The sequence below is a fragment of the Ranitomeya imitator genome, chromosome 8 (assembly GCF_032444005.1).
Source record: "Ranitomeya imitator isolate aRanImi1 chromosome 8, aRanImi1.pri, whole genome shotgun sequence".
Taxonomy (NCBI): Eukaryota; Metazoa; Chordata; class Amphibia; order Anura; family Dendrobatidae; genus Ranitomeya; species Ranitomeya imitator.
The window spans coordinates 47,467,337-47,490,947 of NC_091289.1; the positions used below are offsets into that span (position 1 = coordinate 47,467,337).

Consider the following 23,611-nt stretch of genomic DNA (forward strand, 5'->3'; position numbering starts at 1 on the left):
AGGTTCTGAATGTTTGACTTCTATAAGAGAGTTTTGTAGGCATCATCCATGATCTGTGCAGAGGTCATTGTGCAGAGAAGAGGAGGAGATAATCTTACATTACCTATTGTGAATGATGAATCCTGTGTCATCTGTACTGTTTATAGGTGATATCTATCATTGTAATTCTGTCTGTGATAATAATGAGACCACTGAAAAGCGATCTCTACAGCACAGGAAGTATCGGAATAATACTAAGTTGGTGACTAGACTGAAAATTGCAATATTTTAAGATTTTTTCATACAGAAGGTAATGTGAAAAAATATAAAAAAAATGCCCCAAATTTTTTACAAAACAATTTATTATAAAAACTTGATCTAAACAATGACATATTTAATTTTAAAGGGGTGTTCTCAAGTTATTAAATTGATTTTATTAGTTAAATAATAAAAATAAGCAAGTTTGCAAGGGACTTGATTTTCCTATTTGCTGTCATTCTCCTGCAATGACAGCTTTTATCTTTTCTGGTGTACAGCTAGTTTCCATGGAGCTCAGCCACTTGTGCCTGCCCTGACCATGGCCAAGAGTGCACAGTAGCTACATTCCAGGAGAGGACTTAACTTCTAGCATCCCAGTCAGCTCTCCAGCCCATTGATTTCTATATAGCAGATAGCCATTCACCTCTCTCCCATTCCCTCTCAGCTCCTGACAAGTTGCTGTTATAAATCTTTCAAAATCACCAACCTGCAGCATAATTTTTTCCCAATGTAGGTTTCCTAATTGCTGTTCTCATTTCCTGAGCCATGTGTTTATTCAAATGCCCAGAGATCTCAATTTGAAAACAAAGTGGTAAAAGTGTAGACTCAGAAGAAACACTGACAGCTGAATGTGTTACAGCAGAATTTGTGTCGAGCTTTATAATACTACTAAAACTACAACTCTACTCCTCACAGATCTCACTGTCCTAAGCTGTATGCTTGTTCAAATGTCCTTTTATATGCGTATGCTAATACAGTTAGTGTATGCCTAAATAGGCAGTGTAAGCGGTTTATACCTTGTGGGAATAAAAGGACTAGAAATAGGAAAAACCCAATGTGGCTAAACAAAGAAGTAAGACAGGCAATTAACAGTAAAAAGAAAGCATTTGCACTACTAAAGCAGGATGGCACCATTGAAGCTCTAAAAAACTATAGGGAGAAAAATACTTTATCTAAAAAACTAATTAAAGCTGCCAAAAAGGAAACAGAGAAGCACATTGCTAAGGAGAGTAAAACTAATCCCAAACTGTTCTTCAACTATATCAATAGTAAAAGAATAAAAACTGAAAATGTAGGCCCCTTAAAAAATAGTGAGGAAAGAATGGTTGTAGATGACGAGGAAAAAGCTAACATATTAAACACCTTCTTCTCCACGGTATTCACGGTGGAAAATGAAATGCTAGGTGAAATCCCAAGAAACAATGAAAACCCCATATTAAGGGTCACCAATCTAACCCAAGAAGAGGTGCGAAACCGGCTAAATAAGATTAAAATAGATAAATCTCCGGGTCCGGATGGCATACACCCACGAGTACTAAGAGAACTAAGTAATGTAATAGATAAACCATTATTTCTTATTTTTAGTGACTCTATAGCGACGGGGTCTGTTCCGCAGGACTGGCGCATAGCAAATGTGGTGCCAATATTCAAAAAGGGCTCTAAAAGTGAACCTGGAAATTATAGGCCAGTAAGTCTAACCTCTATTGTTGGTAAAATATTTGAAGGGTTTCTGAGGGATGTTATTCTGGATTATCTCAATGAGAATAACTGTTTAACTCCATATCAGCATGGGTTTATGAGAAATCGCTCCTGTCAAACCAATCTAATCAGTTTTTATGAAGAGGTAAGCTATAGACTGGACCACGGTGAGTCATTGGACGTGGTATATCTCGATTTTTCCAAAGCGTTTGATACCGTGCCGCACAAGAGGTTGGTACACAAAATGAGAATGCTTGGTCTGGGGGAAAATGTGTGTAAATGGGTTAGTAACTGGCTTAGTGATAGAAAGCAGAGGGTGGTTATAAATGGTATAGTCTCTAACTGGGTCGCTGTGACCAGTGGGGTACCGCAGGGGTCAGTATTGGGACCTGTTCTCTTCAACATATTCATTAATGATCTGGTAGAAGGTTTACACAGTAAAATATCGATATTTGCAGATGATACAAAACTATGTAAAGCAGTTAATACAATAGAAGATAGTATTCTGCTACAGATGGATCTGGATAAGTTGGAAACTTGGGCTGAAAGGTGGCAGATGAGGTTTAACAATGATAAATGTAAGGTTATACACATGGGAAGAGGGAATCAATATCACCATTACACACTGAACGGGAAACCACTGGGTAAATCTGACAGGGAGAAGGACTTGGGGATCCTAGTTAATGATAAACTTACCTGGAGCAGCCAGTGCCAGGCAGCAGCTGCCAAGGCAAACAGGATCATGGGGTGCATTAAAAGAGGTCTGGATACACATGATGAGAGCATTATACTGCCTCTGTACAAATCCCTAGTTAGACCGCACATGGAGTACTGTGTCCAGTTTTGGGCACCGGTGCTCAGGAAGGATATAATGGAACTAGAGAGAGTACAAAGGAGGGCAACAAAATTAATAAAGGGGATGGGAGAACTACAATACCCAGATAGATTAGCGAAATTAGGATTATTTAGTCTAGAAAAAAGACGACTGAGGGGCGATCTAATAACCATGTATAAGTATATAAGGGGACAATACAAATATCTCGCTGAGGATCTGTTTATACCAAGGAAGGTGACGGGCACAAGGGGGCATTCTTTGCGTCTGGAGGAGAGAAGGTTTTTCCACCAACATAGAAGAGGATTCTTTACTGTTAGGGCAGTGAGAATCTGGAATTGCTTGCCTGAGGAGGTGGTGATGGCGAACTCAGTCGAGGGGTTCAAGAGAGGCCTGGATGTCTTCCTGGAGCAGAACAATATTGTATCATACAATTATTAGGTTCTGTAGAAGGACGTAGATCTGGGTATTTATTATGATGGAATATAGGCTGAACTGGATGGACAAATGTCTTTTTTCGGCCTTACTAACTATGTTACTATGTTACTATGTTACTAGTTATAACAGTGTAGACTCCAGAACAAACCACTAAATGTGTTACAGCAGAACTTCTGCCAAGCTTTATAATACTGCTAAAACTACAACTCTGCTCCTCACAGATCTCACTGTCGTAAGCTGTGAGCTTGTTCAAATGCCCTTCTCTATGTGTATGCAAATACAGTGATAACAGTGTAGACTCCCGAACAAATCACTAAATGTGTTACAGCAGATCTTGTGCCCAGCTTTATATTACTACTAAAACTACAACTCTGCTCCTCACAGATATCACTGTCCTAAGCTGTGAGCTTGTTCAAATGTCCTTCTCTATGTGTATGCAAATACAGTTAAAACAGTGTAGACTCCCAAACAAATTACTAAATGTGTTACAGCAGATTTTGTGCCCAGCTTTATATTACTACTAAAACTACAACTCTGCTCCTCACAGATCTCACTGTCCTAAGCTGTGAGCTTGTTCAAATGTCCTTCTCTATGTGTATGCAAATACAGTTATAACAGTGTAGACTCCAGAACAAACCACTAAATGTGTTACAGCAGAACTTCTGCCAAGCTTTATAATACTGCTAAAACTACAACTCTGCTCCTCACAGATCTCACTGTCCTAAGCTGTGAGCTTGTTCAAATGCCCTTCTCTATGTGTATGCAAATACAGTGATAACAGTGTAGACTCCCGAACAAATCACTAAATGTGTTACAGCAGATCTTGTGCCCAGCTTTATATTACTACTAAAACTACAACTCTGCTCCTCACAGATCTCACTGTCCTAAGCTGTGAGCTTGTTCAAATGTCCTTCTCTATGTGTATGCAGATACAGTTAAAACAGTGTAGACTCCAGAACAAACCACTAAATGTGTTACAGCAGATCTTGTGCCGAGCTTTATAGTTCTACTAATATCACAGCTCTGCTAATCACCAGAATTGTCACTCAATGAGTAGAGGCCTCCCTTCCAGAAACCAGTAAGTAAGGAGACTGTATTGATCTGAAGTGTTCATGATACAACTTAAGAATACCTCTTTAAGGAACCAACATATTGTGCATAAGGCAGAATTTAGTTTTCAGCATTTAGGACGTTGCTACATGTGCAGCATTTTGATTGCTAATGCTCAGTAAATAAAACAATTTAGTGAAAAGGAATAGCTGGATTTTTTAGCTGTTGTTTTTATTGCCATGCTATTGATCCCTATTAAAAAAGAACGTTTCCAGGTATGAAAAGTGCCAAGAACATTTCCTGGAAGGTAGTGAAATACAATAACAATGGATTACGGAATCTTAAACAGTGGCTTCTATTCAGGCAAAGAAATAACAGAAGTGTAGAAAGTAATTGCAATTGTCCCTGTATACATGACATTCAATGCAAAACAGCACAACACCACGTCACACCTCGATGTAACGGATGAAGGGGTAATTAAGAATCGTTCTGGTGATTCCTGACGGCTGCACTCTGACATTCTTTGAGGATACAAATAGTTTATTCACCATACGTTTACAGAAGGCGGTTATGGAAGACAATATTGCATCTGTTAGCGGTAACCATGGAATATTGCCATCCTAGCCGTTCAATCAATGAAATATTAACGTTTTGAATATTCTGTTATATGGATACTTTTGGGTTTGGACATTCAGTTTATCTTATTCATTTTAGGAACAAACAAAAGGAATTAATGTCCAAAACGGACCCCATAAATCATTATGTATCAGTTTTTGGAAAAAGAAGGTGAATAAAAAGCACACAATGCCGGAATTTTTCTTCCGTTCTAAAAACCGACATTTAACAGAGCCCATAATAATCAGTGGCATGCATGCACAATCACTGCTCCCCGAACCGCTCACTATCCTGTGAGCACCGGTTGGCGCTTTGACTGACAGCCGGCTCTGCAGTGCATGTGTGTAGAGCGAGCTGTCAATCAAATCATGACTGAAAGCCAGAGAGGAACCTGCCGATATCAATGGGATCAGCCAGTCTAATGTGCATAGGGGCCCCAGGCTGATGATTTGTAAGCGAAGGAGCAGCACTAGGGATGAGCGGACCCGGGTTCTGGTGCTTGACCCAAACTTTACTCCAAAACCGAACCCCATTGAAAACAATGGGGACCCAATCTTTTGAGTCAGTCTGTCTATGTTTAGAAAGTTTTTGTGTCTTGGCGCCTGATTAGTACTATGGGTAAAGGGGGCTGGCTGACTGCTTATTAGAATAACCCAGTCCCACTTTCTGTCTATACATCCACGTGACATAAAAGGGGTGTGGCTTAGCAACTCAAGTAACTCGAGCCAATCAGCCAGCTTCTTTTACGCACAGCACAGGTCACATGAAGAGTGAGTCAGAAGTGGAACTGCTGAGACCTAGAACCATATTGATACAGATAAAATTAAAACTAATACATCCTATACCATTGTATTAGGAACACATCTGACGTGAAAAAAAAAAAACATCACAAGAATAACCCCTTTATACTATTTGTGAAGTCAGAAAAATAACCCTACCCTATGGAAATATATCATAAAATAATTCAGCATAGAATTTGGGCCAGAAAAACATTAACTTTTTTACATGCTTAGGGCAGGTGCAGACGGCAAGAAATTCTCTCATGAGCGTGAATCGGGCTAATTATGCAAAGAACACTCTGATCAACGTTCGATCAGAGTGAGATCATAGTGTGATCTTATTCTCTCAGATGTGGAGAAGATGGAGAAAAAAATCTCCATTTTCTCCATTGTGTCAGTGCATGGAAATCAGATGTCATCAGAGTGCTGTCCGATGTTTCTCATACACTCATTGACTTGAATGGTCAAGTGCGATCCGAATATCACATCAAACTCGGGCATGCTGATATTTTTTTCCTCGGACAGAGTCTGCCCCAGGTAAAAATGTGGTCAAATGTGTGAGACGTCGTGTTTTTTGCAAAGCAAAAGTATGCAGCGTCAAAAACTCAGCAAAATCCCATTATGTGTACTTAACCTAACAGGGCATTAGGAGTTCTGTGCTTACCCTCTTAGAAGAGCTGGAAGGTACATACATAGCATACACTCGTAGTCTAGGAACACAGATGTGAGGAACACATTTATACCAAATCCAGAACAGGTTCTTTTAACAAGATTTCAGATTGTAAAGCGCAATCCACTGCCCGTCAGGTGGGTACAGTGTGCACCAGAAGAACCTGTTCAGCTCACACTATGTGACCCCTTATAAAACAAGGCTATTCCTGCTGAACCGGTCTAGTTTTGCCCTTTCACAACTAATGTTCAAGTCGATTGCCTTTAAAATCATCAATAAAATGTATATGTGACCTTTAACGAGACCAATCTGCGTTCTTCATCGAGACGTTCCATGTCTGACACTGGTAACTTCATGTAAAAAGCCGTCTGTTCTATGGCACCTTGCAAAGCAGAAAAATACCTGAAATTACGTTAACATGTGGTCTCATCCCATCTACTGTTTTAGATGCAGTAAAAGTATATTTGGGGTATGTCCATCTTTAAACACCGTTTTATAGCCCGTGTACACATAATTTGCATATTTAATAATATTGGACCAATATTGATGTAGCCTCCATTATACTCTAGCCTCGGTTTTGTTGGATATTTCTGAAGCCTGAGGAATTGCGAATTCCACTCTAAATTATAATACTCATGATCAGTCAACTATGTGTTAATTAATATATTAGGAAAGATGCTACTAATAATCTGTGGGGGTCTGATTGTCCCCATAATCAGCTGAGATCTGCTCCGGCAGTGACTATTTTCGGATAGGAGAGTTTAGGCTCACCTTGGAGATATGAATCCTCTAAGCCACTGGTCTGGGTGGGCACATGGACCTTTGGCGTGTGTGCGACAAGCAGGTGGTTAGCAAGGTCTTGGCACAATCAGGGATTTTGGGAGCAGCAGGATGGATGATGTGGAACCCAGTGGGAATAGAAGCAAGTTGAAGCACGGTGTAAAAGGGGGTGTACACCAGATGAAAGTCTTCAGACTCAATCCTAAGACACATATGCATGGCCTCATGGGCTTTAAATAGAATTAGAGAGATGTCGTCATTGAGCCACGCCGGGCAACCTGTAAAATGTGATGTGGAGCACAGCAGAGGGCAGCGGACCGAGGTGAAGGAAGCAGAGCCTGAGATATCAGGGACAGGTGTGTAATAAAGAGGAGACTTGCAGTATTTGGCAGTGGCCACTAAACAATATACAGAGCTGCTGTGTTACACTCCATACATTGCTTACATCCAGCCACTGCCAGAACAGATATCAGCTGATCGGTGGAGATGACAGGTGACAAAACCCCACCAATCTCATATTGATGACCTTTCCTATGGATGGATCATCAATGTCCCTGACAGCTCCTTCAATTTTGCAAGCGATCACATAGATCTGCGTAAGAGCTGTAGACACAAAAGTAGACCTTGTGTAACAAAAAGTGCTTAGGTTTTTAATTTTTAATTAACTGAAGCAATTAAAAATAAGTTTTGGGTTTTATTAAATTTCTGAATATGTTCTGTTCAGTAATGGTAAATTCGGATATTTATTTTTGCTAACAGCCTGTGAAGGGGGCATTGTATTGAAGAAAGGATTCCATGTCCAGGGTCACCTGAGGACACCGTATTACCCCTTCTACTACCCACCTTATCCATATTGCACCTGGAACATAACAGTGAGTATAGGACTTACAGCGGTATTGTTTTTGCTTTTTTACCTGTTACATGAGTTGGTATTGTTTCTTTCTGATCTTTTATTCTTAGAAGGCAAAATGTATTTTCATACCTAAAGAAACTAATAAAGACCTAGTCGAACTTGACGGACTTGTGTCTTTTTTCCACTTTACCAGCTGTAAACTAGAATATTTACAAGAGATTATTTTTCCATACTGTCAAATACAAAACCATGGAGAATGTTTCTTACCAATGAAAGGAGTGATCCCATCTGGGAAATTCACAATGTAGTCATATCATTGGTTCTATCAATAACTGTATTCAAGTTTTGTTTTCTGCTTTCAGAAATAAAAACAAACTGCGTTTTACTCACTGTCCCCGGGTTCAGTGCAAGTATACGATACTGCTCCAGGTCGACAGCACAGCAGTCAGTTAGTAAGCTCAACAGCTCATAATGTTAATTCGGACAGATCGGCTGAGCTCACCGATTGGCTGCAGTGTTGCCAATGTAAAGTCAGACATTGACGGACATTGGGAAAAGTGGTGAAGACTCAGCACTGGTGTCACGAGTCAGTTGCCTGGTGTCCCATGACCATGGGCTCCTGCCCTGTCCCTAACGCTAGGGGCGCCCTAGCTCGCCCTGTTCCCTGGATTACTTCTGATGGTGAAGATGTTGGGGCCACGTTCCTTGCCTTAACTCCTGAATCTGCCCTCAGTCTGTACTCCTCCCCCACCCAGGGAAGAGGGGAGTAGTAGCATACCATTATACACCAACCAGACTAACAAGGTAATATGAACAGGGGTAATGAAAAATACCAAACATACAAATATAGACTCACATATAACAGAGGAATGCACCAGGGAGTGGAGGATGGGGTTAAACCAAAGTGGGAGAAGAAAGGGAATTATCACATGCTCAAAACCTAGCAACACTCGCAGATAAATCCACCAAATCCACCTTCTCCAATAACCTCCAACAACCACTAGCCATGCAGCATAAGCTATCTCTGACAATGAGTGCTAGCCAGGGTCAGGATTATATAGGAGATGGGAGTAGCTAAGGCTACGTTCACACTAGCGTTGCACCGCCCTGCGTCGGCGACGCAACGCGCGACGCATGAAAAAACGCGCGCAAACGCACGCAAAAACGCGCGCGTTTTGCGACGCGTGCGTCGTTTTTTGACGAAAATCGGACGCACAGAAAATGCAACTTGTTGCATTTTCTTGCGTCCGACGCTAGCGTCGGAAACGACGCACTTGTCGAAAAACGCCACGCAAAAAACGCACGCGTCCCCTATGTTAAACATAGGGGCGCGTCGCCGCTGCGTCGCCGCTGCGTCACCGGCGCAACAGCGACGCACATTGGCGGAACGCCAATGTGAACGTAGCCTTACAGTGCACATCTGGGAGCCTTAAGGCTCCAGGAGCTCTAAATAGAGCAGATTAACCCCTGCACTGCCAAAAGAAATTTACACCATTTAATAAGAAGGTAAAGTGCTTCTAATCAGTACAGGAATAGGAGAAATCAGACGCTGTGGTCTTCTGGCTCCTCTCTGTCGCCGTAACCCGTGACAGCTGAACAAAGGGAGGGTGAGTATAGCTCAGTAAGTTTTTTTTAAAACAAACTGCCACTGGAGAAAAAGAGTTTTCTGAAATGAGAAAACCCCTTTAAAGTACCAAATAGATCTCAACAAATTAGTTAAAGGGAACCTGTCACATGAAAAAACGATCTCGGTGGACTGATCTCCCTATAAAATGGTATTATATATATCAGACCCTATGACCTATTTGCCCTCTACTCTTTGATTAATATATATGCTATAATTTGGTCTCGTATTATCACGACAGGTCCCCTCTTCAGAGTATGGGCTTGCTCTGAGGTTCGAAGGCTATAAGCTTACAGGACAGTACACATTTGCCCCTTGTACGCAAGGACAGTGGATCATCCAAAATCGGAGGTACGACTTCTTTTACTACTTTTAGTGTGCATTTAATGTAGACATAAGCAACATAGTTGTAAGGCTAATCGCTAATCAGTAAAAGAAGCATCTTAGCTTAAATCTAATGAAATAAGAGCATTGCAGTTAAAGGGGTTCTATAGTAAAAGGAAAAAATAGAGAAATACAAATATGTTATTATAAACACATTCCAAAATACCTATAACTAGCAAATCACATTTGTTCTGTTCAGTTAGGTCATCGCTGTAGAACATCATTGCTGCAACCTGTTACAGTGAAAGAAGCCTGACCTAGAATGTTTGTAGGCATCTGTGACCATGTACAGTAGGAAGTAGGAAGTACAGTAGGAAGTACAGTAGGAAGTATCACTACTTTGACCTGGAGATAAATTATACCATCTATTGTCAAGCTGTCAAGGTGTAAAACTGAGCTCTAAGGGGTAAGGTTTCTTCTTTTGGAGAGTGACATGCCAAGCCTGGCATGTCAGAGTGAGAAGACATATACGCTATGCATGCGTGTATATGGGAAATTAAATATGCAAGTTGCCTCTTCAGAGAGAATGAGGAACTCTGATGCCACCTATTGGTTTGTCCCCCTCCACAATGAGAAACCTTACCCCTTAGATCCAAGTCTTAAGCCTCTCACCCAGCCAAATCAAGTTTCATACTTTGCACTGAGGAGAGGTAGCACCACGAAACACCGTGTCTGCAAATTGAGATTTTGGTTTGGCTTTTACCTTAAGCCCTATGCCAAGGCTCGTTAAAGGGTCAATAGTGACTTTTAGGATCGCTGCTTCCAATAGTTGGCTCTAGAGTTCTAGTCCTCTGAAGAGACAATTTGCATATTTAATTTCCCAGAGGAGCATGCATGGCGTATACAGTAAGTCTTCTCACTCTGGCATGCCAGGTCTGGCTTGTCACTCTCGACAAGGAGAACCCTTACTCCTTACATCCCAAAATTTTAAGGAAACCCAAATGCAAATAAGATTTTTAAGCCCAAATACATTCAATTAGGTAATAAAAAAAAGTTTTTTAAAGATACACAACCCTCTAAGTTACTAAGTAATTTTCTATACTTCATAAATCATGAACTACTCCATCTCCACTAAATTGTAGAGGATTTGTAGATTGTATACACATAGCATATAGCGTGATCAGAGTTCTTATGACATGTTACTTCCTACAGGATGTGTGGATTGAGGATGCTCCAACCTTACACGCAGAGAGTAGAAGGAATAACTAATAACATCACCATAACTTTTTCCTGTCCCCGATCACTAACTGGGCCAGGGATCCAAGTTTCTTACCGTCTCTACAACAAGACGGATCGTGAGTTACATAATTAAGCATTTTCTCTAAAACATAACAAACGTACAGTATACTTTCCTGAACATCTACAAAGTTATATTTTTTTACAGCCTGTCCTGGAGAATTCTTGTGCACACTAGATGGGATGTGTGTCCCACTATGTGATGGGATTAAGGACTGCCCCAATGGCTTGGATGAGAGGAACTGTGGTCGGTATAATTACAGCAATCACTTTAGACATTCTTTTATTTGGCAGTTAGTATACCAGCCGCTGTAAGATATTCATTTATTTACCCTAGTTTGTCCTGCCCAATACCAGTGCCCAGGAGGGCAGTGTATCCCCACCAAGCAGATCTGTGATGGCACCAATGACTGTGTGAACGGTACAGATGAAGAGCAATGTCATGAAGGTAACATCTCTACCATACTATCACCTAGGGGTCCTCAAAGTATTTTCTGTTCTCCGTCCTATGGTTTTGTCTTTGTTTGTTTAAAAAAAAAAAAACACATGAGAGTATTTTCGGCGTGCCGGAAAAAATGGTCGAGTCACCATGGCTGCATGTCTCGCGGCTGTTCACCAGCCACAACACATGCAGGGATAGACTACCAAACAGACATCCCTGCATGTGTTGCGGCTGTTATACAGCCGCAAAACATGCAGTTTGGCGACTCAAGCTTATTTTTCAAGCAAGCGGAAATACTCGATTAGGACATGAGCCAGCTCGGATAACACCTTATCCAAGCACGCTCGCTCATTTCCCTGCCTAAAATGATAACACAATGACATTTTTATTGTATGCCACAATAAAACAAGGAAATAAATGAAATGTGTTTCATTTAGTTGGTTTATAATTGACATCCCCCTTCAATTGGGCACAGTCATACAGTAGGTTCAGAAAGTTTTCAGACCCCTTTTAATTTTTCGCTCTTTGTTTCATTGCAGCCATTAGGCAATTTCAAAAAAGTTCATTTTTTTCTCATTAATGTGCACTCTGCACCCCATCTTGACTGAAAAAAAAACAGAAATGTAGAAATTGCAGATTCCAGGTCTGACACTTCAAGCAACAGGCCCTGCAATTGTTTGGCAAGGACTGCAGTGGGATCGATACCAAGATACAAAATGTGGGGCCAGTGAAAATGTCACACTGTGAAGGTCTTAGGTAGAGGAGGAGGTCCTCAAACTGTCCCTGGAACTGGGACCCTAACTTTCCCTGTCCCGGGGGTACTCTTGATGGTAGAGAGGCCTGAGTCTCCAACCTCACTATGCTCCTGTTATTCTCTGGTCTGTTCCCTCCCCAACCCCATGGAGCTTGGGACAGAAATTTAATTGTGAACAAGACACAGAAGTTATGTGTGCAAACTGTAAAGCGCTGCGGAATATGTTAGCGCTGTATATAAAAAAAGATTATTATAAGACAAAACAGGGATATCAGAAACCCTCTATCATACAAAAGCACCAACCAATAATAGGAAGGAGGCAAGGGACAGGGAGGAATAAACTAAGCAGGAAAAGGAACCAGAAGATAAACACACACGTAAAACAGAACACCTCTACAACAACTTCTCTACAAAACACTTAGCTTAAGCATACAACACAACAAGATGAATCTCCAATAGCAACAACGAACAACTATCCAGCACAGCGTCTCCTAAAAGCAAGGAAGCAAAGATTTCACTGGCAGGACAGAGAGGGTCGGGCCAGGTTTTATGGGAAGAGTTAACGACCAGATCAGAAGTAGCTGAAATGGAGCTGCATGTTTCTGACCAACATAGAAAGGGGCATTACCATGTTCAGCACCAAAGGAAACCAAACTTATTTAATATGGGAACCAAACACACAGGCTAAATGGAAGATCTACGATTCACAATCTGTCCCCAGATCTCCCAGGTTGACCTATCACATTTGTGACACAAACCCTTTAGTTCCTGACAATAATCTGGTAAAAAAAAACACACCCGTCAATTCAGAACAAAAGCTTGATCCTGTCATGTAACTTTTCAAGGATGAGGTGTAGATTTATTGTGCCTTGGTGACAGATATTGGGATGAAGTTGCATAAGAATGATTTGGGTACAAGTAATAGTTGTCAAAAACTGCTTCATAAAATGTATCAGAACTGGACACCGTGTTGTATAACAATATGGATTTTTGACGTAAATTCATGATTATACCCTTAGACATAAATATGTATAGAAAATCACAGTTTTTGAAACCGTTAGATAATAAAAAGCGAGAAGAAACTGATGCAGTCATTGGAAACCAAAATTCTAAATCTCTCAAAAAATCTAAATAAATCATTTTTATCACAGGTAGACCCTATTTGGATAAATTTTATCATGGCAACTCACAATGTGACTCAGTAGTATGTTTGGCTCCCATTTGCCTATAAGCAGTCCTGGGAAGGCCTGAGCATGCTACTGATGAGATAACAACAAATGGCGTCCTGTGGTCTCCTCCCAGACCTGGATAAAGGCACCAGTGAGCTTCTGGACACTCTTGGCAAAACTTGGTGGCATCAAGTGTATTAATACATGAACTGCTAGAAGTTCTCAATAGGCTTCAGGTATTGGGACCGTGAGGGCCAGTTAATGGCTTCAATACCTTCCTCATCTAAGAGCTGCCCACATACTCTGGCCATGTGAGACGAGGCACTGTCCTGCACAAACAGGAATCCAGGACTCATTTCACCAGTGTAAGGTCAGACACTGACTACCAAACATCAGTCAAAGTGACAGTGGCTATCATATGGAGGATTATGTGAGCCTCTTCAGACTGATCCACCGCTAAACTGGTTATGCTGGTTGATGTTACAGGTAGTATAATGTTGACCACAGCGACTCCAGTCTCCTTCACATCTGTCACATGTTCAGCATAAACCTGCTCTCATCTGTGAAGAGAATGGGGCGCCAAGGGCGGACCAGTGAAGCTGCATGGTGCTGGGCCCTGACCAAAGGTCCCAATACAGGACATTCAGTCCTCATGCCAGAAACATAAACACTAGTAACCTGCTGGAGGTCATTTTGTTCGTGTCTAGCATTGTACATCCTGTTCCTCCTTGCACAAATGAGAAATTAACGGTTAATGGTTGATACCATCCTATGTCCCTGTCCAACTCTTTGTGTAAAGACCAATGTACTGGTGTCTGCTCCATGCTCTTGAGACTATGCCAGAAGACACAAGAAACCTTCTTGTGATGGCACTTTTTTCTGTGCTGTCCTGGAGGAGCTGAACTATCTGTATAACCTGAATGGGCTGCAGGCATCACCTCATTCTACGAGTAGTGACAAGGACACCAGCAAAACACAAAACTAGAGACGAAGGAGTTAGGAAACATAAGGAAAGAGTGGTTGTCGGAGGCCCCCACCAACACAACCATTCTCTTTTTGGGGGTGTATGAAAGAGTGATTGTTAGGAGGCCACCACCTACACAACCATTCTCTTTTTGGGGGTGTATTGCTGTTCCTCTCCAGTGCTCGTGTTGTCACTTTCACTTGCAACAAAGCAGATAAAAGATATTCACAGTCGTTTGTGTTTTTAAACTGGACAGATTGTGATACCTCTGAAGTTTCATTGATTTGAAGTTATTCTGTCACATGCAAGTGTTCCCTTCATTTGTTGGAGCAGTATGAATACCATTAATAATAATAATAATAATAGTAAAAGGAAAAGCAATAATAATAGTAATAATAATAGCACTAATAGTAATAATAATAATAATAAAAGTAATAATAATAGAAATAATAATAATAGTAGTGATAATTATAGCAATTAACAATAATAGTAATAATAGTAATAATAATAATAGTAATAATAATAGCAATAATAGTAATAATAATAATAAAAATAATTGTAATAATAATAGTAATAATAATAACAATTAACAATAATAGTATTAATAATAGTAATAATAGTAATAATAAAAGTAATAATAGCAATAATAATAGTAATAATAATAATAACAGTTAGTAATAATAATAAAAGTAATAATAATAGCAATAATAATAGTAATAATAATAGCACTAATAGTAATAATAATAATAATAATAGTAATAATAATAGAAATAATAATAATAGTGGTAATAATTATAGCAATTAACAATAATAATAATAATAATAGTAATAATAATAACAATTAACAATAATAATATTAATAATAGTAATAATAGTAATAATAAAAGTAATGATAGCAACAATAATAGTAATAATAATAATAATAATTAATAATAATAAAACTAATAATATTAGCAATAATAATAGCAATAACAATAATAATAATTAGTAATAATAATAGCAACAATTATTATTATTATGTGCCAAAAGTTTTGATACAGTTTTGAACAGGTCAAAACTAATATAAGAAATAATGGTCGGAAACATTGTGCAGTATCTTGGCTTCAACACATCCACATTCTCAGCATATGGACTCTTTCCTTAAGTGTGTAGACCCGTTTGCTCTACTTTACGACCCTTCTTTGCTCTCTTTTATGGTCAGTTTGGTTATATTCTGTGGCGTGGAGGGTCAAACATTAGTGAACACTTCGGATGCCCATGTGATTCTGATTTGCAGTGTTATTTTTTTCCGCCTCTTACATAGCTGTTCCATGTGGCGCCTTCAACTACAGATGTGCGGATGGGAGCTGTGTCAAAAAGACTAATCCACAATGTGACTCTGTAATGGACTGTGTGGACCACTCTGACGAACGGAACTGTGGTGAGAACTCATCAAGAGCGAAGACCTATAACACAATCCTCCGACTTATTAAGTTATGAATCCCAGGCTTATTACCGTGCAGGGCTGATTTATTCAGTATGTCGTTACATTTACTTATTTATTTATTTTTTCAAGATGAGGTGGTCTTTTGATCACTTGCCATTTCCGAGCCAAAAGTAGCCAGAAAAGTTAATTTTTAACAACATCCTTGTCATGCTGCAGAGTTTCATTAAAAACAGATCTAAATGCAGCAAATGACAAATTAACTCTTCATAATAAAATAACAAAACATGATGGCGGTAAGTGACCCAATGACAGAGTAGGCCCCAGTGCTTTAACTGTAAGTGAGCTCATTGTTCTGTCTCCAACCTCTCAAAGGTGAAAGGATACCTTACTTATGACCTCCCTTACGATCCCCATACACACTAGACTGAGGTCAGCTGAATTCTCCTATATCTGCAATCTCGGCCAACAGTCTAATGTGTATGGGGGTCTACCGGCTCTACTATGACAGATGGGGAGTTGAGGATCCGGCTTGTACAATTTGGAATTGCTGATTCCTCAATTCTCGGTCTGCCAAAGGATGCAGTAGAGGTTGGGCGATTGAGTCGCTATTCATAGGTGTCGGCCGAACAGCAGTCTACAGTGTACGGTGGTCTTTATAATGGAGCAACAATGGTTGCAGTAGGATGTCAGTGGATCAAGGGCAGTAAGCTTGCTTGTGCCTTTAATGACCTGTTTTATATGGTCATACATAGTACAATCTTTTTGAGAAAATCGATACCCTAAAGCTGAAGAACCACAGCACTCTAAATGATGCTACACAAGTAATATGTCTGTCCTAGACTACTGGTTTTAATGGGCTTACGAATCTCGTAAAGAAATGACAACAAGGTCCCATTAGTAATTAAAGAGGACAGGCGGTCACATAACCGTTTGCTGCAAATATATTATTTGGTGTCAATTTTTTTTCCCAGTGTTTTCCTGAATCTGAAATTGTCTATCGTTTTTTCTTGTGCTTCTCCATTCCTGAGATATAGCCCTCTATTCCCTATATATAAATCTAGTCTTTTTAACCAAGTGGGTCCGATCATCAATTCTTCTCTGTGAGTGTCCATGAGTGTCATCAATATTACCTCTGAAGTTCCAAACTAATAAAGGGGATTGTGCTCAGGAGATCTCCTCATTCTACAGTGAAGTCCAAAGTCATTCAAATCTGTAGGAAAACATGAGTTTGTAAAAGCCCACATGACATTGACCTCCTATTTCCCTCCTTAGACTGTGGTTTACAGACACTGCAGTACCGTATTGTTGGAGGATCTTGGGCAGACGAAGGAGAATGGCCATGGCAGGCGAGTTTACAAGTAAGAGGATCACATATTTGTGGAGGATCCTTAGTGACAGACCAGTGGATCCTGACTGCGGCTCATTGCTTTGCTCCCGAAAGGTAATATATAGAGTGTGGTTGTGTTCCCATAAAAGGAAGCATTACGGACTGGTTTTTGTCGCACTTCTTCTCAAGGTTTACAATGTAGATCTTTTATGGGTGGTTAGCATTGGCTCATACCAAAATAACATGTTTATCCATCTCTCAGTGGCAAAACGACCTTGAACTTTACTCAGTGGAGCTCTGTTTCCAGCTTTATCGGTTATTTCCATTGTTGTAGTCCATCAGAGGAGCAGAAACAGGAATATAACCTAAACCTTACTGTGTATGAAGGATAGTCATGTTTCAAATATTAGAACTCAGCAAAAAAAGCCTGCAAAGAAGTTTACAACCTTGGCTCCTAATGGCGGCTCAAATGTACGGTCATGGACAAAAACTAGACTGACGGACATTTTAATTTTCACACAGTTTGCTGCTTTGATGTTTTTAGATCTATTATTCGGATATTTCTAATGTTACTGAAGTACAATTTTCAGAGTTTTTACATTTTTATTGACAAATATCTCAAGTTTATTGCAAGCCTCAATATTACCAGTGTAGACCCTTATTTTTCAAGACTTCTGCCCTTCGCACTGGCAGCTCCATATAAGCTTCTTAGCCAAACTCTTACTTATGACCACCCATTTTTGGCTTATCAGTGTGGAGCGCCCCAAAGGGCAGCGGGGTACTTGGTACCGAGTCCTTCGGTTCTCAGGGGCATGTCACGTGGCTGACCCGGTCCGTGGCCCTGGGAAGTCTGTGTAAAAGGGAAGTGTCTTTAAAGGGGAAATGTTTGTGATGCCACCTGTGGTGGTCGGTCAGGGTGACCAATGCTGCTTAAGGGGTCCGCTGGGGTGATGTCATGGCAGCTAGATGGTATAAGTTCCCACAGGTGAAGTATGTCCCCAGGGCTTCCCAGTGTGTAGATGGTGGATGGTGAGAGGCGCAGTGAAGAACGAGGACACAAGGTTGCAGTCTCTTTACCTTTACTGAAGACTTCAGCGTCCACAGTCCAGAGCACCAGATCACAGGGCAGAAAGAGTCCGGCCGGTTTGGAGGCAAGTCCAGAGTCTGCTTGTCCAGGCAGAAATCAGTAGCCTTCCTCTAGTGCTGCGGTGTTGTAGTCCCTTACTGCTAAGCTCCTCATAAGGTCCTCACAGATGTTATAGATGTTATGTCTCTCTCTCTCTGTCCCCCGGATAGGATAGGACAAACCCGTATGACCGGTGGCTTGAGTCGTTTTACAGGGACTATATCATGCCCCAGCCTCTAAAGGGTACAACCTTGCATCCTGGGTGTAGGGCGGGCAGGTAACATGAAATTAGCTGTCCTACCGGTCTCTGGAGAAAGGCATAAAGGATCGTTGCTCCCTCGGTGTTCTGGCTACCGGGATCCTGCGCCTCAGAAGGAGGCAGCCCGTGTAGGGCTGATCCCCTCCTGGAATCCACTCCTTTGCTACGGCTTCTTTCACCCTCTCTGCAATACAGTTCTCCTTCAGTGTCTCTTTCTGGAAGCGGCAGCTCTCAGGGCATGCACAGCTCCGCGTCCTTCTTCCTCGATCTCTGACAGGATCCCACCCCTGTCGCGAAGCTCAGCCAGCAGCTAACTCACTTTCGCTACAGGTCACCAGTTTTACTTAAGTGTGGAAAGTGCCCTAATAAATAGGAGCAGAGCTCCCCCTGGTGGCCTGGAGTGTGAAATGTGTTGCATGTTTGTGATACCTTGATGCAGTTCTCCTTCTTTGCCTCCAAACATAATATCACTCTCCCCTAGAGGAAAATAACATTACTGCAGCGACCAGGACCCTGGGGCGCTGCAAGTGCATGGAGTTTTTCACAATTTCTGTGTTTTTGTTTGTCCACCTACTTTTTGAGAATTGACCACAGGCAAAATTGTGAGCAAGCCCCTCCATGGATGAGAAGCCCCTACACGAGAATGTTCTCAGGAGGCTTTAGTGTTGGCAGACACAGGACTCATGGTAGCACCCATCTTTTCTTCTCTGTAAAATCATTCTTCTAGATGTTCCAAACAGTCTGAAGGGGGCTTCATCAGAGAAAATAACTTTGTAGAAAGTAAAGGGATTCAACTGCAGAAGACTGAGGTAAAGCTATTTTCTCTGATGAAGCCCGTAAACTGTTTGGAAGAAAGATTTTCCGTAGACGATAACATGAGAACTACCATGGGTCCTAAGTCTGTCTACAGTAACGCATCATGTGTGGGGGCTTCTCATCCATGGAGGGGCTCACTCACAATTTTGCCTAAGATCACTGCAATGAATAAAGAATTGGATCTAAACATCCTCCAAGAGCAACTTCACCCCACCATCCAGGAGAAATCTTGTGATAGTGATAAACTACATATTTATAAAAAAAACAATTATAGAAGCTCATTTTCTGATCACATATTCCACTTTAATCATTTGCAGATTTTGCCTTTTATTTAATTTTTTTGCTGCATTTAAATGTAGAAAAATAAAGGTCTCATTTAAAGATTCAATGCATTGTAATAATCATGAAATGGACACATTCATAACATTTTGGCTTTAGTATCCAGCTCCGAGCTGTGTCTCATAATCAGGGTGACATTTTAGAAAAATAGAAACAGATAACTGAATGCAGATGATAGCAAAAGACATTCTTTCCCTCAGACCATGTTTTCTTTTGGCTAAATGTGAAGGCCAATTTCTATTCAGTAGAATATTTAATGTAACGACCTAGGAACTTTCTAATGACAGTTATCAACAATGAATGAACGTGTTAAATATTTATATGATAGACAGTAACTAAAAAGTCAAAAGTCATGAACTGTATTGTCACATAAAGTACCACCCAAGAACACGGTGATGAAGACTACCAATTATCACAGATAGCTCGAACACCGGGCGCCATACATTTGACTTGGCGTAGAAGCGTTTTCAACATTAGAAATGACAACCAAACGTCTAGCTTGCAAGTCATAACTAATAAGGGAAAAGGTTCAGATCCTGAATTTCATCAGATCCAATATTTTTCTTCTATCAGAAAAGTTGTCTGGCAGCATCTTAACCTCCCATTGCGTGAAAGCAGTTTTATGCACTTGACCACCCTAATAAAACTGCTAACCATTATCAATTGGCTAAATGTATTCCCTTACTGCATCACTCAACACCATCCATCAACATGTCCTACAATACTGGAGGTAGAACATAACGTTGTGCTCAAAAGTTTACATACCCTGGCAGAATTTTTGCTTTCTTGGCCTTTTTTCCAGAGAATATGAATGATAACACCAAAACTTTTTCTCCACTCATGGTTAGTGGTTGAGTGAAGCCGTTTATTGTCAAACTACTGGGTTTTCTCTTTTTAAATCATAATGACAACCCAAAACACCCAAATGACCCTGATCAAAAGTTCACATACCCTGGTGATTTTGGCCTCATAACATGCACAGATGTTGACACAAATGGGTTTGAATGGTTACTAAAGGTAACATCCTCACCTGTGACCTGTTTGCTTGTAATCAGTGTGTGTGCATAAAAGGTGAGTTTCTGGGATCCAGACAGACTCTTGCATCTTTCATCCAGCCACTGATGTGTCTGGATTGTGAGTCATGGGGAAAGCAAAAGAATTGTCAATGGATCTAAGGGAAAAGGTAGTTGAATTGTATAAAAAAGAAAAGGTATATAAAAAGATATCCATGGAATTGATAATGCCAATCAGGAGCATTGAGACTGTGATTAACAAATGGAAAATCAGGGGCTCTGTAAAAACAAAACCACGCTCAGGTAGACCAATAAAAGTGTCATCCACAACTGCCAAGAAAATTGTTCTGGATGCAAAGAAAAACCAACATATAACATCAGCTGAAATACTGGACTCTCTGAAAACTAGCGTTGTGGCTGTTTCAAGAAGCACAATAAGAAGGAACTTGAAGAAAAATAGGCTGCATGGTCGAGTTGCCAGAAGAAAGCGATTACTGCACAAATTCCACAAAGTATCTCGCCTACAATACACAAAACAGCACAGACAAGCCTCAAAACTTCTGGAACAAGATAATTTGAAGTGATGAGTGTTGTGAATTCTGTGGCAGAGCTCCCTCCTGTGGTCACAAGTGGTACTTCTGCTGATTCTCTCTGTGAGCTTCCATTGGTGGAGGGAAGTGGTACTGCGGCTTCTGAGTTTCCTCCCTCAGGTGATGTGGTGAGGTCGTTAGGTGCTGCTCTACTTAACTCCACCTAGTGCTTTGATCCTGGCTTCCTGTCAATGTTCCAGTATTGGACTTGTTTTCCTCCTGGATCGTTCCTGTGGCCTGCTGCTCTGCATAGCTAAGTTTTCCTTTGCTATTTTGTTTGTTTTCTTTCTGTCCAGCTTATCTATTTGTTTGCTGGAAGCTCTGGGACGCAGAGGGTGTACCTCCGTGCGGTTAGTTCGGTACGGAGGGTCTTTTTGCCCCCTTTGCGTGGTTTTTAGGGTTTTGTGTTGACCGCAAAGTTACCTTTCCTATCCTCGCTCTGTTCAGAAAGTCGGGCCTCACTTTGCTAAATCTCAGTGGCGTAGGAAGGCGGGTGCGGGGGGGGCGGGCCGCCCCGGGCGGCACAATGTGGGGGCGGCTATCAGCACGGCTGCGCGCACTCATTCTCTGCTCCTTCCTCCCAGCATTATGAGGACTGGAGCAGAGCGCTGGCAGTGCGCGCGGCCGTGCAGAGTTGCTGGCTGCAGTGTAGCAGGGGCACACAGTCACACACGCTGTGACTCACCCCCGCACCTGCAGTCAGCAGCAGAAGCTCCGATCCCGCCCCTCCAGCAGCGTCACAGCTCTCACAATGTGAAGAGCCATGGAGGGGCGGGGCTAAATGTCGGGGGCGGAGCCACGGACAAGCAGGAAGAAGAGGCAGAAGGAAATATGAAAATCAGAGCGGGAGACAGAAAAGATGTGAGAACAGAGACAGAAAACAACAGAGAGGCAAGACACAGGTGAGAAGTATATATGTATATATATATATATATATTACATCATTGTCTAAGGGTCACACTTCCGTCTTTCTGTCTGTCCTTCTGTCTTTCTTTCTTTCACGAATATTCATTGGTCGCAGCCTCTGTCTGTCGTCGCTGATTGGTCTCGGCAGCTGCCTGTCATGGCTGCCGCGACCAATCAGCGACGGGCACAGTCCGATTAGTCCCTCCGCTGCAGTCAGTGCCCGGCGCCTGCTCTATACTCCCCACAATCAGCGCCCGCTCCATAATCCCCTCCAGTCACCACTCACACAGGGTTAATAGCAGCGGTAACGGGCCGCGGTGTAACGCACTCCGTTACCGCTGCTATTAACCCTGTGTGTCCCCAACTATTTACTATTGATGCTGCCTATGCAGCATCAATAGTAAAAATATGTCATGTTAAAAATAATAAAAAAATGAAAAAACCTGCTATACTCACCCTCCATCGCCTTTCCCGCTCCTCGCAACGCTCCAGTGCCCGCTCCATGCAAGCGGCAGCTTCCGGTGCCAAGGATGGTATGTGAGAAGGACCTGCCATGACGTCACGGTCATGTGACCGCAACGTCATCACAGGTCCTGCGCTCATACCAACCCTGGGACTGGAAGCTGCCTCGTGCGATACAGGGCCAGAATTCATCGGAGGGTGAGTATATGTTTATTTTTTATTTTAAGTCTGTATACTACGTGGCTCTGTGCTGTATACTCCATCACTGGGCAATATACTACGTGGCTGGGCAATATACTACGTGACTGGGCAATATACTACGTGGCTGGGCAATATACTACGTGGCTGGGCAATATACTACGTGGCTGGGCAATATACTACGTGGCTGGGCAATATACTACGTGGCTGGGCAATATGCTACGTGGGCTGTGCAATATACTACATGGCTGTGTTATATACTACGTGGCTGGGCAATATGCTACGTGGGCTGTGCAATATACTACATGGCTGTGTTATATACTACGTGGCTGTGTTATATACTACGTGGCTGTGCTATACGCTATGTGGGCTGTGTTATATACTGCGTGGGCTGTGTTATACACTACGTGGCTGTGCTATATGCTACGTGGGCTGTGTTATATGCTATGTGGCTATGCTATATTTCTCTGCTGTATCTGCATCATGAATCATGCTATGTGTTAAAGGGGGGGCCCACTGAGACTCTTTCGCCCGGGGCCCTCTAAAACCGCGGCCGGCGCTGCAGCTGTTTAACGCTATTGACGTGCGGGCCCGCGCCCGTACGTCAATAGTTAACAACAGCCACCAGCCATTTGGAGGCTGGCAGCTGAAGTCGGCCGCAGCGCACACGTCGACGGCTTCTGACGTCATTGTCAGTCGCCGGCGAGTGCACGCTTCAGCTGCGTGGAGAGAGCAGGAGCGCGGTCAGGTAAGCAGAACTTGTTTTTTTTTTTTGCAGACCCTATCATGTGTGTTGCCCTATTTTTGGTAACCTTTGTGTGTATTGAGCCGAGGGGGGGGGGG

General features: G+C 41.7%; 1 protein-coding gene across 1 annotated transcript in view; it reads left to right on the forward strand.

Moving 5' to 3' along the window:
• Positions 1-23,611, forward strand: part of TMPRSS6 (transmembrane serine protease 6) — a 184,673-nt gene that overhangs the window by 140,865 nt on the left and 20,197 nt on the right. Inside the window, exons 9-15 of the mRNA XM_069736853.1 lie at positions 7,640-7,752; positions 9,599-9,708; positions 10,894-11,036; positions 11,126-11,224; positions 11,315-11,425; positions 15,610-15,726; positions 17,005-17,173. Coding sequence (XP_069592954.1) covers positions 7,640-7,752; positions 9,599-9,708; positions 10,894-11,036; positions 11,126-11,224; positions 11,315-11,425; positions 15,610-15,726; positions 17,005-17,173 — 862 coding nt within the window. The remainder of the gene's footprint in view (positions 1-7,639; positions 7,753-9,598; positions 9,709-10,893; positions 11,037-11,125; positions 11,225-11,314; positions 11,426-15,609; positions 15,727-17,004; positions 17,174-23,611) is intronic.